Source organism: Solea solea, chromosome 19, assembly GCF_958295425.1.
Source record: "Solea solea chromosome 19, fSolSol10.1, whole genome shotgun sequence".
In the NCBI taxonomy this organism is placed as follows: Eukaryota; Metazoa; Chordata; class Actinopteri; order Pleuronectiformes; family Soleidae; genus Solea; species Solea solea.
The window spans coordinates 2812281-2829235 of NC_081152.1; the positions used below are offsets into that span (position 1 = coordinate 2812281).

Consider the following 16955-nt stretch of genomic DNA (forward strand, 5'->3'; position numbering starts at 1 on the left):
TTGTGATTCAAGGCGAGAGAAGCTTTCTGCCAGTAAATGATGCAAAACTCACAAATAAAACGTATTACTTTGTAGTGTTGTATTTGGTTGTGAGTCTTATGCTTGGAAATATCTGCTTTCTTGGTGTTTGCATAGTAAAGAGAGTGAAGCTTAATGGATTGTTGCTTGGCTCTGGCATTGTTATCAACATAGCCCTAGCAAAAACAGGTGGAGAAAGATTAGTCCACCAAATGAATCGGCATAGAGCAACCATTTCCGTAAACAGATTTGTAACCTGAGGGTTAATTGATTTCGTTTGACTCACTCACCTTGGTCACAGCGAGCTCCTTTCCAGCCTGGGTTACAGTAACATGTACCAGTGATGTGGTCACAGGTGGAGTTATTCAGACAGTCACACACCTGTCGACAGCCGTAACCGTATGAGCCAGGGGGACACTCTGGAAATCAGAGGAAATGAATCATTTAGCGCAGGTGCCTCAAACTCAAAATGACCTAGGGGCCAGTGAACTTCTAGTCTGGTCATGAATACTTTGGTGATTAGAAAATAAAATTATATCTTGAAAATCCATCATGATGTTGCATTTAAAAATATTTAGGATGATAATGCACACATTACATGTCATTTAGCAGACGCTTTTATCCAAAGCGACTTACAATGGAATCAAGTACAATTAGCCAGGGGTGGAATCGAACTTGTGACCATGATGTCTTTGGTACACAAGGTAGGGTCTTAACCACTGAGCCACTCCACCCTTATACCATTTCAAAGTAAAAGTGTTTTTTACATAAAGTTCCCACAAAAACAAACATATTTATGTTGCAAAATGAATATGAAAATAACAAAAACAGAGAGGAAGGAAGGAAGGAAGGAAAGCACTGACTTACTTTGCTCACAGTGTCGTCCCATGAAGCCGGTGCGACACGTGCACTGTCCTGAGATGTGGTCACAGTCGGCTCCGTTCCTGCACAGACAGGTCTGAGAACAATCCTTCCCATAGAAACCTAAAGGACAGCCTGCAGGAAAGTCACCAGACATCATGTACAGGAAATAAAAACAGAAGGAAACTATTTGATTTTCAACATGTCTGCCATGAAAAAGGCCTGTAACACCACTAAAGCCTGGAGATGAGCTTATACAATACTCAATATAAGTATCTGTGTGACGCCGCTCAGTTCAAAGCAAAAAGACCAACATTATATACCAGACTGCACTAGTGATGTCAGCTGTGCAGACTTGTTTTAAGAATGCATAAATAAAACACACAGTAGAGCAGTAAAAAATAAACAAATACATAATGAAAAAGTATCATTTAATATCATGTAAATGCAAATCAGCCAAAATAAACAGCTTAGTTGTTTCAAAGGTGTAAAAAAGTTGTGATATCAAACATTAAAAAGTGATATAGAGACATCACTACTGATTTCACTGGACAATATTATACTTCATACAAAGTTAGTGTGTGTGTGTGTGTGTGAGACCTACGCTGTGTGCAGTAGAGGCCAGTCCATCCAGGTGTGCACTTGCATTCTCCATCATAAGCACTGCAGTAGGCTCCGTTGTGACAGTTGCACGTGTGGATGCAGTTGGGTCCCCACTGAGCAGGTGGACACGCTGCAACACAGGGACAACACGTCAGAGCGTGTCATCTTTAGTCTTTTCACCTCAAAATACTATGTAACAACACATTAAGTCTATATATTTCTTTCTATTTCAAGCGCATTTGAACATTATACTAAGTTCATTTACTGCAGGTGTGACATTCCTGTGATGGAGAGCTCCTAAATAACTCAAGCTCTTCTTCTCCTGGATGCTGATTCTTACATTAAATGACATTTCTGTTCTCTGATAACTTACTGTCATTAGCTCTTTGGATCATGTTTGTATTGCATAAACCTGGTTCATATAAAATGGTTAGATTTTCTTTCTTATTTTAACCATAACTGGGGCCAGAAAATGTCCTGTTTGCGAGTGCTTTTGCCCATTTTTCCAGAGTAACTATCAATACCTGCCAGTTATATACATTACAATTTACTGCATGTTAAAATAGTGTATTAACAGTTTAAAATGAAGAACAACAAAGTTATATTCACAACCACCAGGTGTGTTATATATGATATCATTTAAAGATACGCACGCTGAGAGCAGTCGCTGCCGATCCATCCTGGATAACACTGACAGGAGCCATCGATGGGGTTACACGTGCCGTTGTTGGTACAGCTGCAGCTCAACATGCAGGCCTTCCCATAGCGACCGCTGGGACACACTGTTGACAGGACATGTGTGTGTGTTAAGCTTTGTAAACTTTGTACATATATGTATCAAGTATAAAACACTAAAATGTCACCACCGCTACCAAATAGATACACCCAACAAAGGGCCATCAGTGATTATGCATCACCAACTGCAAGAGTTACTGTAAAGTGTTTGTAAAGGGTTTCTCAGCTCAGTGTATCTGTGGTGGTGCGATGCTCACCCTCGTTGCACAGCGTCCCCTTGAAGCCTGGCAGACAGTCACACTGTCCTGTAATGTGGTGACAGGGTCCATTACTGTGGACACACTGTGGACACGTCTGACTGCAGCGGTGACCAAAGTAACCCGGAGAGCAGACTGCAGGGAGAAACACAAAGGATGTCAGTTCACCTGCACGGTCGAAGCCAATGAGCCGATCCATAAACAGGATAAATGATAAACTGTAATGCTTAACTTTGAAATATAACACATCTGTTACATTCTAACCATTGAGTACACGTTGCCAGTGACATTAACCCTTAGAACACAGAGCATTTCTGCTGCTTTCTTCCATCACTATGTTTAAATGTACAATTTATACAGAGGCTGTAATAATGTGCAATATAGACTGTCTTATATCCTTTTTTTTCAGCACAATATAGGCAATCTGATTAAAGAAGATTCAGAAAAATGCTCTATTTTTACAACTTCTTCACAATTATTGCTACTTTATATCACTATTAAAAATGCGACATAAAACGAATCATAAGTTTGACAACGCATTTTTTAAAGCCTGAATATGTGACCTATAAACATAAATCCCCAGGATGTCCATATAAGGAGATCTAAAAATGTCATCACTATTTATTGGAGTGATGTAGTCAGAGCTAAAGAGACGACACTGAAGTGGACACGCGTGTGTGCATCACATGCAGGACTCACTCCTCTGACAGGTGGTGCCTCTGTATCCTGGAGCACATTCACAGGTGCCCTCATCAGGAGAGCAGGACGCTCCGTTCTTACAGTTACACGGGAGCGAGCAGTTTGGGCCCCAGCGGCCCTCTGCACACACACTGTCACAGTGGATACCTTAGAGAGAGAGAGAGAGAGAATACATGAAATGTGACTTTTATAATGGAGTCGATAAAATAAATATAAAGTATTGATCTTGACAAGGATACAAATATTTACTTATTTACTTAATAATACGTTTATTTATTGATTTATTTCATTAAATGCAAAGTTAAGCTACTTAACTACTTAACCCTTTAACACCGAGCGTGTTAGATGACAAGTTTGCGCACGTTTTTGGTTTGTGGTTATTACGGTAATTTCACTGTTGCAGGAAGCGGCGAATCAGCGTCTTTGTCACCCAGAGAGGAGAGAGTTGGAAAATAACGTTTGCATTTTTTGGCCTGTTTTTGCAAATTGAGACAAAGACTCAAACAAAAGTTGTTTTAAAAATCTTTCACACTGTTCACATTTCAAATTTAACATGTAAAATCTGGTGTTTGTGTATCTGGCAACAATGTCTGGATACCTTGGGATGAGGGAAAATCCTAAAACATACAGAATGAAGTGCCTCTTGTGCCACGAGATAAAGGCATTTAAGAACTCTCCATCCAACCATTTCTGAATGTTTTGCTTCTTTATAATACTTATAATATAATATAATATAATATAATACTTATAATTGAGCATATTTTTTCACAAGATACTTTTGATACTTGAGTATACTTTTTCACAAGACTACTTTAAGACTTTTACTCAAGTGATTTTCTTATGGGTGACTTTAACTATTACCAAAGTCATATTCAGTTATGGTATTTGTACTTAGTACTTTATACACCTCTGATTCCACTGACCTGTCCATCCAGCCAGACAGCTGCAGTGACCAGTGGAATGGTGGCATCCGTCAGCGTGACTGCAGTCACAGCGTTCCTTACAGTCCAGACCATAGGTGCCGTCCTGACGAAGGGGAAAAGTGACCATCATGGTAACACATCACATGACAGGAATCTGCAGCTCTGACTGCATCCTTATGCACTGAAATGTTTACAGTTATTCAATGAATTATTGTCATCATTATTATTGATTATTATTATAATACATTGGTGCATTATCTGTTGCCTCAGAAAACAAAAACATGAAGAGTTAAATTGACTCTTTAACATGCTTTACTCTGTAAATATATCAAATTAGAATCGTGATGCAACAGTGCCAGCATTTCCCAAATAATAATAATACATGTAAAGACTTGCATTCACTCCGTCACTACAGATGGTGAAGCCGGCGTGTCGTCAGTAATAAGATCAGTCCTGTGTTGTTAAAGGAGGTGGGACACGACCTTATTTATTTAGAGACAGACATAGAGACCATTTAGAGTCTTAGTATCCCACATCACACTGCAGCATGATCAGGCACTGCCACACACACACACACAGCTGCTTTACTGCTGCTTCAGCTTCTGCTCCACAAGTTCCACCCAGAAGCATTTCTCCAGGAAGGTCTCCAGGAATAAGGCGGATATATCCATCCATCTTCTACCGCTTTATCCTCCACATATGCTCAAATAAGCATATGCATGGATGGATGGATGGATGGATGGATGGATGGATGGGGCGTTCCTCTCATCTCACCTGACAGTGGAGGTCACACTTCTCTCCTCTCCAGCCAGGAGCACAGGTGCAGTGACCGTCCAGGGCGTTACAGGATCCTCCTCTCCCACACTTGCAGGTGAGGTTACAGCTCAGACCCCAGGTTCCACTTGGACAGTTGATGGAGCAGTCCACACCATGCCACCCTGGTTACATGAGGCCGACAATGGTCAAACATAGAAACGCCCTAACAAGTATGACAGGATGATATTGATAAGAAAATATGAAAACTGTCCCAGGAAAGAGTTTTTTATTCGTCCTAAGAGTTCAGTCCACAGTGAACTTTGACCGATCGCGAGGGGGAGGGCAGTATAAGACCCTGTCACTGTAAGTCAGCTGATACCTTGACTTTGTCTGATGAGCCTCGATACCCTGGATCATCCAGGCACATTTTGTTGGACTTTTTATTCATCGTTTTCTTTTCTTTTCATTTCGTCTTGTTTTCAGTTCTTTATTTCCTGTTTTATTTTGAAGTTTTTTTCCTAATCCAGTATCATCTGTGTTTGATGGTCCCTGTCTGTCCCGTGTCAGTGTTGGTTTGTTTGCTCCATGTTGTTTTTCAGTTCACTTTTTACTCTCTGCATTTTTGCTTGATTTTTTACACACGTCACAGCTACTTTGATGACATTTCACAGAATTTCAAAATAAAAGTTTTTTTATTTATATTGAACGATATGAAGATTACAATCAAAAAAATTATATATATATATATATACATATATACATTATTTTTTATTGTATATATTTGTATATATATGTATGTATATATGTATATATATATATACATATATGTAAATATGTATATATGCTCAGTGTCTGTCTCCGAAGTGTATTATTTAGTGGTTGGACAAGAAGTACCTGTTAGTGTGAATATGAATTCAGATGCGGTTAATGTTTTTTTAAAGACCAATTTTAAAAAAAAAATTGTCTTTTTATATATATACATATATTTATATATACATACAGATATGTGTATTTATATATACACATACACATATATGTATATACCTACTATATATAGTATAGCATATATAGTATAGTATGGATTAATTTTATAGAGTCTATTGATACATATTTACTTGTCACTGATTATATACAGTATATACTGTCCTCACCTGGTTTACAGGAGCATGATCCATCCACAGGTGAACACTGGGCTCGGTTCTTACAGTTACAGCTGGAGGAGCATCTGTCTCCATACGTCCCTGCTGGACACGGCACCGAACAGTTGGGACCCTGTGAAGCAGCAGACTCAGTCACATAGTTTGATAAACAGCTTAACCACTGACATGGGGTCGTCTGCTGTGTTATTATCTGATATTGTTCTGATATTTATTGATTATCCTGCTTGGATACAGGTTAAATAGAATTGATCACAATTTTAACATAATTTTGAAAAACTCTCCTCTTCAGTAAATTAATTAACTAGCACTGTTTGACACTGTTTTTCTACATATAGTTTTTTCATTTATATTACAGTAAGCTCAATTATGTATCATATTATATTACTGTTATTTTCTTATAATTTCCACATTACTTAAAGCCAAAAAAAGGAGAGGAACTGCTGTAGTTTCTAAATCCTGCCACTAGATGTTACTAAAGAGCCATAAAAGTCTGTTTCCTGTGTATTTGATGACTGGCTGAGATGTAAAAGTGCTTATAGTTCACCTGCTGCATTAGACTCATTAATAAAAAACAGGTGGCATAGAGTTCACTTTCAACAGGTTATAAAACAAAAGTGTTTACCCTGAAGCCTGGAGCACAGATACACTCTCCGGTCACACCGTGGCAGTCGGCACCGTTCTGGCACTGGCACACCTGCTGGCAGGACTCGCCGTAAAAGCCTGGAGTGCAGGTTTCATTGCAGTAGAGTCCTGACCAGCCCGGCTGACATGTGCACTCTCCTGTCATAGGGTGGCAGCTGCTCGCGAGAAAGAAACACAACATTGTTTACAGATTGTACTCACTCTTATTACCATGGTAGACAAAACAGGACATTTCAAGCTGAGAGGGGGCCCCCGAGACAGCCGATTACATTAGTCCACAGCAATGACCATTTTGTCAGAAAAGCAGCTTTGACGAGTCAGTCAGTATCTGAAATACACGGCAAAAACCCCTGGAACTATCACTATGGGGTTAAAACTCTTGGATTATGAATTAAGAGTTAGAACAACCCGGAATTACAAATGTAGGGGGCGCTCAAGCTCAAAACTGTTGTATAATGTTGGTGTAGGAGCTCCGTGTCTCCATGGTGCTTCTTAGCAGAGCGGGGATCATGAAGTATGACACATTTATTACTGAGTGTGTTTGACTGACAGCTGGCCGGTGTGACACAGCAGTCCCATTGAGGAGCAGCGGAGCAGCTGTGCTCTACAGAGACACATGCAGTCGGCCAGCTGTACTGAGCCTAACTGATCACCAACTACTGGCCCACAACACTCAGCTATCTACAAGGTCAGAAATATGTATATATATATATACTGTATATATATATATATATACATGTATATATGTACACACACATGAAAATTGCTAATGTTTTGGAATACACGAGGCACATTTCCATGCACGGTGATGCTTGAACATGGCGTACCTCCGCGTGTTCACTGTGGAGCATGGACACTTCCTGTCGCAGTGAAGGCCGTAGTGAGCTTCAGAGCACAGTCGGACGTCACATATCTCCCCGGTGTATCCTGGCTCACACACACACGCGCCGTTGGTGTGGTAGCACTTGCCGTTGTTCTTACAGCGACACGTCTTTGCACAGCCAGCACCGTAGGTTCCAACTGGACACTCGTCCTGGCACCTGTTTACAACAGAGTGAGCACACAATCACACAGTGTCTCAGTGAACACGTTATGGTCGCAGTTTTACAGGCTGCAAACAGGAGGGAACACGTGTTATTGTAGTTCCCTGACAATGATAACTCGTCTCTTTTGTCCCTGGAACAGAGAACTGAGAGTTTATTCTAGTGATTATTCCACTGCTGTCAATGTTACACACTTCTCTCGTACTTCCACACATCTCAACACATCATCCATTCAAACTGACGTCAGAGTTAAGTTTATTAAATCATGTCACATCATCCGCAGTGCAGTGGCAGTCCTTCCCTTCCTTCTTGTCCTGTTAATGGTTTCCAGTGGCTTTGGGTGTGCCATGGCCGGCCCAGTTCCAAACAGTGCTATACCATAATGCTGGCCTTCCCTCAAACCCTTATTTACTCATAAAAGTGCACTTGGATAGGCTATTCCTGTCCCGTCACTGGTCTGCTTAAATATATGGTGCCTGCTCTCTGATATTGTTAATTATATGGGCCTAAAGCCCTGTGTGGCTTTCTGCTGACAGTCGTCGATGAAAATACTGACTGTGCTCCCTGCCTGTGTTTTCTCTCCTCTCTCAGTCGGATGTGGAGGAGTTAAACAAATACAGATAATTGCATTTCAACTGCATGTCATCTGTGTGTGAGTGAAATGACAGTACAGTCTCTGTAGTAATGGCCAGCATTTATTTAGCTCGTTTCTATTCTCGATGACCACTCGGAGCTGCTTTACACATTCATACAGTGTATTTCTTATTCCAGAGAAGGTCCAATGTCTGGATGAGTAGAAAGTATAACCCTGCGTCCTGACTGCTACTCTTTCCTAGTACATATATTTTTTTTATTTAACCTTTATTTAACAAGGAAAATCCCATTGAGATTAAGAAGCTCTTTTTCAAGGGTGTACGAAACACGAAACACTCGACAGTTACACATTTACACATTTAAAACACAAACGGAAAACAAATAAAAGAATCCAGATTAAATTTACAAGCACATTATGAAAAACAAGCCTCAAACATTCTCAGTTTGGATTTGAAAACACTCAATGAAATGAATTCTGGTAGTTTCCAGTCTTTCTGCAACATATTCTATGCAAAAGGAGCAGAATGGACAAAAGCCTTTTTACCCAGTTCCAACCCAAAATTCAACACACAACTTGCTTCTGAGATATTGTTTCACAAGTTGAACTCCATTCGAACTGAGGCCACCAAATCATAACCAGTTCATGTCCAACTGAACATTTGAACTTCATTTAAAAAGGATTTGCTGAGACATCATGGCCACACAGGCAGATTCTCCTCGCGTCTTCATCTACATTCCTTTGCATTCTTGGTATTTTCTGTTGTATTTTAATTGATTTTTATCTGTGTTTCATATTGTTATCATTTTTGTATGGTAATAAATTGTATATCATCATCATCATATTATTATAATCGTTATTATTATTAATAATAATAATGATTTTTATGTCATAGCATTGCTCACCAGTGTTCGTAAAGCATACTTCTGTTGAGTTATGTAAATTAATCCAGCCAAACTGCAACTGTATGAGACTCACACAGAGGCTGGTGTCCGTGTGTGTGTGTAAAAGCAGCATTTACCGTTCTCCCATGTACCCCGGGGTGCAGAGACACTGTCCCGTAGACAACACACAGAAGCCGTTGTTGTGGCACTGACATTCCTGGGAACAGTTCTGTCCAAATCTTCCCTCTGGACATGGCTGACCACACACTGTACCCTACACAACAACAACGATGGAAGCATCATTATTATTATTATTATTATTATCATGGTTTAAAAACAGCAAACACACACATATTTCTATTGAAATGACTATTGAAGGAAATGATATTGTGGTGATTATTGTCGTTACTGCTGTGTACCATCCATCCTGCAGGACACGAGCACTCTCCAGTCACATGGTGACACTGTCCCCCGTTCTGACATGGACATCGCTCCTCACACTGTGGCCCGTGTTTACCAGGAGGACACAGGTCTTCACAGCTGTCAGCAAAAGAAAAGAAAACAGCAGCAGGTTCAAATGTGTCCATCTGCACATTTATCATGTTTGTTTTGCTCCAGGTAAGTGACAATCAAACGTGATATTCAACAAGGTGACCACAACTTTGGCAAGAGAAAGGAAAAAACCTGAAATAAAATCTGCCCTTTGTCTTTTCTTATTTTGGATTTGAAATGAAGAATAGTCAAAACCACAAGTCATCTTAGTAGTTTGAATGTTTTGTTGTCAAACACGGGCTGAGGGGAATAATAATTATTTCACCGTACTGCTGTTATTTAAATATATAAAAGGTAACAGAACATTAAATGAATGTAGAGTGCACTGGTCTAGGTTTTGACTCAAAAGTATTTTGGCGCTTTTCCACTATATAGTCCCGGCACACCTCACCTCGGCACGGCACAGCTCAGCTCGTCTCTACGTGGTTTGGTACGGTTTTCCATTACTATAGTACCTCCTCAACGTGGGCGGAGTCATCACAGCACGGCACAGCTGCATGAAACTGCTGTGACTTAGTTTCACATGCGACAAACACAAACTAGTGACTAGTGACTTGTAAAGCAATTGTTTTCAGTGTAACTGAATCATTAGAACCCCTTTGTTCAGTACTTCCTGCAAAACTCCATCTGACACAGTCACTGACCTGAAATATGGCACTCGCACTCAGACTCTGTTAAATATTGAGATTTTAGACATTTCCTTGCTAAATGTTTACATGATTTTTGAGTCTTTTTAACTGATCTACAGTTCGACATTGTTTGATTTGATTCTTGTGTCGGGCGTCACGCTCATGACTCTTCCAGTAACAGCACCCCGACATCTGATGACGTCTCGTGTAGTGGTTCCAAGCTCAGCTCGCTTGGAACCTTGCAAGAGCAGGTACTAAAAAAAGTACCAGGTACTATTGTGTATGGAAAAGCAAAACAAGCCGAGCTGTGCCAGGACAGTGTAGTGGAAAAGTGCCAGTGGTCTTGTCATAGGCCACTTTGTGTGTGTGTGCATCCTGCTCACCTGAGCTTCAGTGCACTTTCTGCTATGTTTTTTTTTTTTTGAATAAGGGAACTGAAACACTAGAGTGTTTTTACTTTAAAACAGGAACAGGAGATTCTCTGTTTGTGACACAATATAAAGCAGATATAGACACTGAAACTGGGGAAAGTACAAAGTAACAAACATATAAAGTACTTCTCAGTTACTTTAACTTTAAAGTCACTTTAAAGACGGAAATTCTCACACATTCTCGTCAACTTACAAAGCTCCAGTGTATCCCGGTGTGCACTTGCATTCTCCGGTCACATGGTGACAGGTGGCACCATTCTGGCACTGACATTTCTGTTGGCATCCGTTACCATAGGTACCCGTTTCACACTGGCTCTCACAGCGCCAGCCTCTGTATCCGGGGCTGCAGATACAGGCTCCGGTGATGGGGTTGCACAGCGCTCCGTTCTGACACTGACATCTGTTACTGCAGTGTGGACCCCAGTGGCTGCTGTCACATGCTGGAGGAAAGACGGAGGACAGGAATCAGCATATGACACCGGTGGAATACAGTGGACGGTGTGAAAACTTTGGCAAATTATAGTGTGTGAACGCGCAACCGAACTCTGAAGTGAACTCTGGGCGGCCTAAAAACATAAGTCTCAGTTCGCTTCAAGTGAACCAAATGCAGGAAGCGGACTACAACGCAGGGCATTGTGGGTAAACACAACCAAAACATATGTGTCGTATGTTCACATAAAATTCCATGTTTTGCTCTGATGAGCGAGTTTTCTTGTTCATTGTTTGTCTCGTCTTCTTCAGTAATTCTCAATGAGAGGTTTGTGCGTTGGGAGTATATAGAGTTTCTCAGAGACTCCAGTAATATACGGAATAACAATGTTGTTAAGGTTATTGTTATTTTCTTCTGGAGGAGCGGATGTCTACAATCGTTGGAAGGACTCAAAGTGATCACTCTACCTGGAACTGGCTCAGGGGGGAATGACATGCCTTGTCTAGACAGGGTTCCAGCCTACAGAGGCCTGGGTGACTGAAAACCTTCACAGACATTGGCAATCTGATTTTGTGACTGATCTAAATTCACATGCTGATTGCCTTTCATAGAGATGAGCCAAATACTAAGTAATTGTGACAAAAAGACTTCATCATCAGAGTACCTGTAGTGTGTCCTCACTACTGCTGCATCTTTATGACAGGAACATGTTCCTACACACTCATCAAACTTATACAAAGCAAAGACAGAGTGCAGAGTGGGACTGAGGGTTCATTCTCTCTACTACAAGTGACCAAGCCATCGACATAATTCTGTTAAGATTTGGCAGAGAGCTGCTTTACTACTCTGTGTATGTTAATCTCTTCTAGCAACAGAACAGCCCAAACCATGTTATGATACCACACCAAGCTGTGCCCTACCACGTCTTGCCGAAGCCAAAGACTGCTCCTAATCACTGTCAAGAAAAACCATCTGGTTGTACAAACAGCCAAAGACTCCATCAGCGCTCAGCACTGACCTCAGCCAGCTTCATTAACCTCGGACCGCTGGGATTTCCAGCCTTAATCAAGCCGCACCTCATACGCATAAGCAAGCGCAACCTTGTGTCTGGCTTCATCGTTACAATTTGTGATGGAAACCTCAGCATGTGTAGCCACATGCTAAAGCTGACAATGTGTCGGACCACATGTTTATTCTAGATGACTTTCATGTTGAAGAAAGCTCATGAGGAGACTGTTGCCCTGCTCTCAGTGCCTGCTAATGACTGGGGACAAAACTGGAGAGAGTCAAGGAGGTTTACAGTCACTGACAGGCCTTTCATTATGGGACTCTGCGTCATGGAGGTTTATATTGGGTTTGAGGGGAAAGAGGGGAATATTCACGAGGACTTTGTAATGTACAGCGCGTCCATATGCTACTGAATTTAAAGCTGCAGTTGACGGGATCAATAGATAAATAGTGGATTATTGAGCTCTCACAGGTGTTGAACTCCTGCTACCAGATGAACAGAGACAGACACACTTCCAGGAGTTCAGACATCTCTGAAAGGCTCCGCCCATGTTCACATTTATTGTCTGATTCTCTTTCCGACTCTTTTCCTCTTTTATAGGTTGCTTTGCAGTGTAGGCAGCAGAAACATCTGGTGACAATGGCAAAGAAAAGTTTGGAGCTGGAACAAGGTCTATACTGTCAAATCATTGAGACTGAGACCAATCCACAGTGTGGAAGAATAGTAGGAACTACAAAGCCTGAAATAATAAAGGAATAAGTTGGTAAAGGCATTAAGGGGTAGTTTAAGTTTGGATTTAAAGCAGAGTCAGACAGACTGGTATCAGGTTATTCCATAGGAAGGCGGTCCAGATAGAAGATGGCCCTGTAGACGGAATAATTCTAAAACAGGATCCTTGTATTATCAGGGACAGAGAACAGGATGGAGTACAGGGATTAAAGAGATCAGAACCATTGACAATGATGTGTGTCATTAAACACACTATAAAAATGTAGTTGTATGAAGTTGTAGGAAGTAGTGACACACACGTGTCACATGAAGTCTGTGCCCCACTGAAAACATGGCTGTCAAAAGGAAACTTAATAACAAAAGGCCTACCTAACAAAGTCTATGTCTGCAATACCTTTCAACATGTTTACTGCTATATCTAACGTCATTTTTAAAAGCTATCTATATGTATATATTTATATCTGCTATGCTGACGCCTGTTGTCCATATGAGCTTTAAAAGGGAAAAACATTGCATACGCTCATGATCTGTGTTTAAGAAATAGAGACCTCAGAAGATGCAGCTACTGTTGACACTTTCAGTTCCATAATTTTCACAATTGCTGTTTCTGGTTAATGACAATTTGTGAAAATAAGCAAAGAAAAAAAACCCAGCAGAGCATAAAATTGACTTCCTGTTTACCCCCCAAGCATGATTTATTTTTATTTACTTTGTAGTTACTTACATCACTGAGGAGAGAAGAAAAGCTTGAGGACATCTCTGACCAACAAGGATGTTGGAGACATCTTCTTGTCTTTTTGTTTCCTTTTGTTAATTGTGACTTTCTAACGACAGCATTAAACTGTATGTAGCTGTTCATTCTTGATGCCTTTTCATCTTCTAACCTCTCCTCTATGTAATCTGCAAAATACACTAAACATTGACGTAACCCACAATGAACCACACACTGAGTGCCGTAAAGATGACACTTGTATTTCAATAATAGAACATTTCCCTGGAGCTCAGGCTCCTCTCACACGGTGCACAGCCTGGTGTTTATGTGACCAGCATACAAAGTAACACAGCCATCTTCAACCACTCCACCATTCTGCAGTTGTTTAAGTGATTAACAGGCTCCTTTTATTCCTCTCCTGCATTAGCCTACTTCACTTTGCCCTGATAAAAGTGCACACTTCCCTTTTCCTCCGGCAGTTTGGGCCTGTGTGACAAACAGTGGTGAGGATTGGGGGCGGGGGGGCGTGACGGTTTGAGAATTAGAGATGAGAGATAGTAGAACGCTCATGTCAAAAACCCTTCGTGCCTTCATGTCTTGTCATCCCTGCACCTTTGTGAAACCTGACCTAGATTAAAGAAAGAGCAGCTTCTAGGAGCTCAGGGCTCCTTATCCACTCGCAGGAGAATGGGCCGCTTCTCTTTCACTGGCCTCTTCACTATGGTCTCGAACAAAAACAGTGCAAGTGCACCGTGCCAGAGGTTTCGTCACACGGCTGGTCTCACGAATAAATAAATAAATAAATAAATAAATAACAATATTTTATGTAAACAATAATAATTCCTTCTTCAGGAAAGTACAGTGCATCTTTATCTAAAAATACACAATGCGTCACAAATGCACTAATACACTAATAATAATAATAATAATAAAAAAAAACAGTCTTGAGCCAGTAACTTGAGCTGCTGATGGTGGGCTCAGCTCTCGCCCTCCACACTGAGGAGGGATTGGTAGTGGAATGTTTTTCCATCTCTTTAGTGATTACCCAGTCTACCAGGCATCGTGCACTCATGGGAACAGAGAAGGCCTCTCACACTGATATGGAGGATTCGCAGTGAGAAGAAACATCTGTATCCTTCTTCCACTTTCCCATGCAGCATGGAATGTGTGTCCTCCAAGAATTCATCTTCATATTACAATAAATATATCACACATTTCAGCAGCGTCGATGCTGATGTACAGTGCGTGGAGAACAGAGACCCTGGCGCCACAAATCATACGTTTGATTCTTTAAACATCGTTCACTTTTGTCCCCATGCAGACGAGGTTTTGTGCTGCCAGCCAAATAAAGAAGCATAACTAGCCTTGACGGGGAACTCCACCATGTCTACACAACAAGATCATTTGACTTCTTACGATTAGAAGCAGTCAGTCTGTGACACAGCTGTATAATGATCTCTTTTATTAAACTTGCTTTATTTTTACTGTTATTGCGTGGAGATGACAGATGCATCCACACAGATGAGTGTTTTAGCTCCACATGTCCAAATGCTGGTGTAACCTATTGGTTGTGTAGAAAATGAAGAGCAGGAAAGTGTTAGACTGATAAAGCTGTAAAAGTAAAGCTGTAAAGCTGCTTTGTATAAGAACACAAAGGTCCTGACACTTTTCAAACTCTATTTTAGGAGCTCGAAAACTCGTGCAGAGGGGACACCAGTTGTAAATGTACCCAGCCAATGTGATGCTTTTTAAAAATGAAATGTATCAGTGTGGTGATATAACGTAAAACCTTGTTCAAAACTGGCTGTAACGTCTCGGGTAATCCAGCCACAAGTGCTAACTGTCTTCTGAAACCACAGAATAGAATTAGAATGAGTTTAATTTGCACACACACACACACACACACACCAATTAGTGATAGTGCATTTGTCCTCATCCTTTTTACACAACAGTAGTGAAAACACACAAGTCGGACACAGGAGCTGCAGGCATTTTACTGGGTGCCTTGCTCAGGGGCAAGCCAGCCCTTTACCTGTCCCAGGATTTGAACCAGTAACTCTAGCCCAATTGCTTTCCTCAGTAAGTACAGTTTGTTGACAAGGAAAACTACAAACTACAGCCATTTTTGAGTGTCTTTAAGTTTAGTTTTTGTATGACGGAGTATCAGGGCCAACAATGAAGACATCTTTGTTTGCCTTGATGAGATTAATCTCCAGAATAAAGCCGGTGGGTAGTAGTGACAAAAAAAAACAAAAACACAAAAATAGCACATAAGATCCTGCACCCTGGGGTGAACTAACATCTGCCATAATGCCTGAAAGAACAGGGTACCGAGGCTGAAGGTTATTATACAGTAAGTGTTGTTACTCGGTATGTTCTTACAGCTGGACTTGAGGACTCATGAGCGTCTTGTGCTGTTATCATGTGTACTAAATCACAAGCTCCAGTGCCCGGGGTCATTTCCTACTGCAAATCTCCATCCTATTATTCCTGCTCATCAGAGAAAACAACCTCCCAGCATTTCCTGCTCTTGTCCCCAAATTGATCCTCAGACATTATTGTTGAAGCCCAGTGACCTGTAAAACAGTCAGTGCATTGGATATTAGATGTTTCACTGAGGGGGGGGAGGGAATCACGATTGGTTTGGTGCTTTTTCACAGAAACACACAAAGCAATGAGGCCAATTTCATGTTCTCTGTACGCAAGAGAGTTTCTGGAGGCCGCAGGCAACATGACCAAACTCTCCTGGTGTTGTGAAACGGTAAGAAATAGCCCATCAATGTGGAGTTCACTGCAATATCATTAGGACAGTTGAGTTCATTATTTCCGGTGTGAATATATTACCAACATCTGTGCTCTAAACTTTACAGAAACATACAAAAATGTGAATTCATTTAACAATTTAGTGAGCCATAGCAAAGCTGGCGGAGAGAACACCCCACGTATGAGTAAGTCTGCGACCGACAGGCTACTTGATATGGACCTGATGTTTTATTTTTAATTTGTATTTTCTAATTATTTGGAGTTTGATAAAAGAACACAGCCGAATGTAAATGTCTGTTCAAGTTTGTTAAAACAATATATGACTTTATAAAGCCACGTTTTTTGTTACATATCAATCTTTTGATCTGCCACAATAACGTAATAATGAATTTAAATGAAAATACTTCAAGTTGAGAGCTTTTCTAAGTAATTTTTAGGTTTAGATTAATAAATTACAGATCATAATTAATGAATCGCTCAATTTTTTAACTATAATATTATAATTGTGCAATACATATGTAAACTAC

The 16955-nt window shown here is 40.7% G+C and overlaps 1 protein-coding gene across 2 annotated transcripts in view; it reads right to left on the bottom strand.

Annotated features, from left to right (window-relative positions):
- megf10 (multiple EGF-like-domains 10) overlaps positions 1 to 16955 on the bottom strand; it is a 46093-nt gene that overhangs the window by 5482 nt on the left and 23656 nt on the right. For both annotated transcript variants that reach the window (XM_058617139.1, XM_058617138.1), the window contains exons 6-19: positions 10979 to 11225; positions 9593 to 9713; positions 9311 to 9447; positions 7482 to 7694; positions 6635 to 6809; positions 6004 to 6124; positions 4871 to 5034; positions 4097 to 4199; positions 3174 to 3320; positions 2475 to 2609; positions 2136 to 2264; positions 1484 to 1612; positions 886 to 1014; positions 309 to 437 (exon numbers count right to left, since the gene is read on the bottom strand). In XM_058617139.1, coding sequence (XP_058473122.1) covers positions 309 to 437; positions 886 to 1014; positions 1484 to 1612; positions 2136 to 2264; positions 2475 to 2609; positions 3174 to 3320; positions 4097 to 4199; positions 4871 to 5034; positions 6004 to 6124; positions 6635 to 6809; positions 7482 to 7694; positions 9311 to 9447; positions 9593 to 9713; positions 10979 to 11225 — 2079 coding nt within the window. The remainder of the gene's footprint in view (positions 1 to 308; positions 438 to 885; positions 1015 to 1483; positions 1613 to 2135; positions 2265 to 2474; positions 2610 to 3173; positions 3321 to 4096; positions 4200 to 4870; positions 5035 to 6003; positions 6125 to 6634; positions 6810 to 7481; positions 7695 to 9310; positions 9448 to 9592; positions 9714 to 10978; positions 11226 to 16955) is intronic.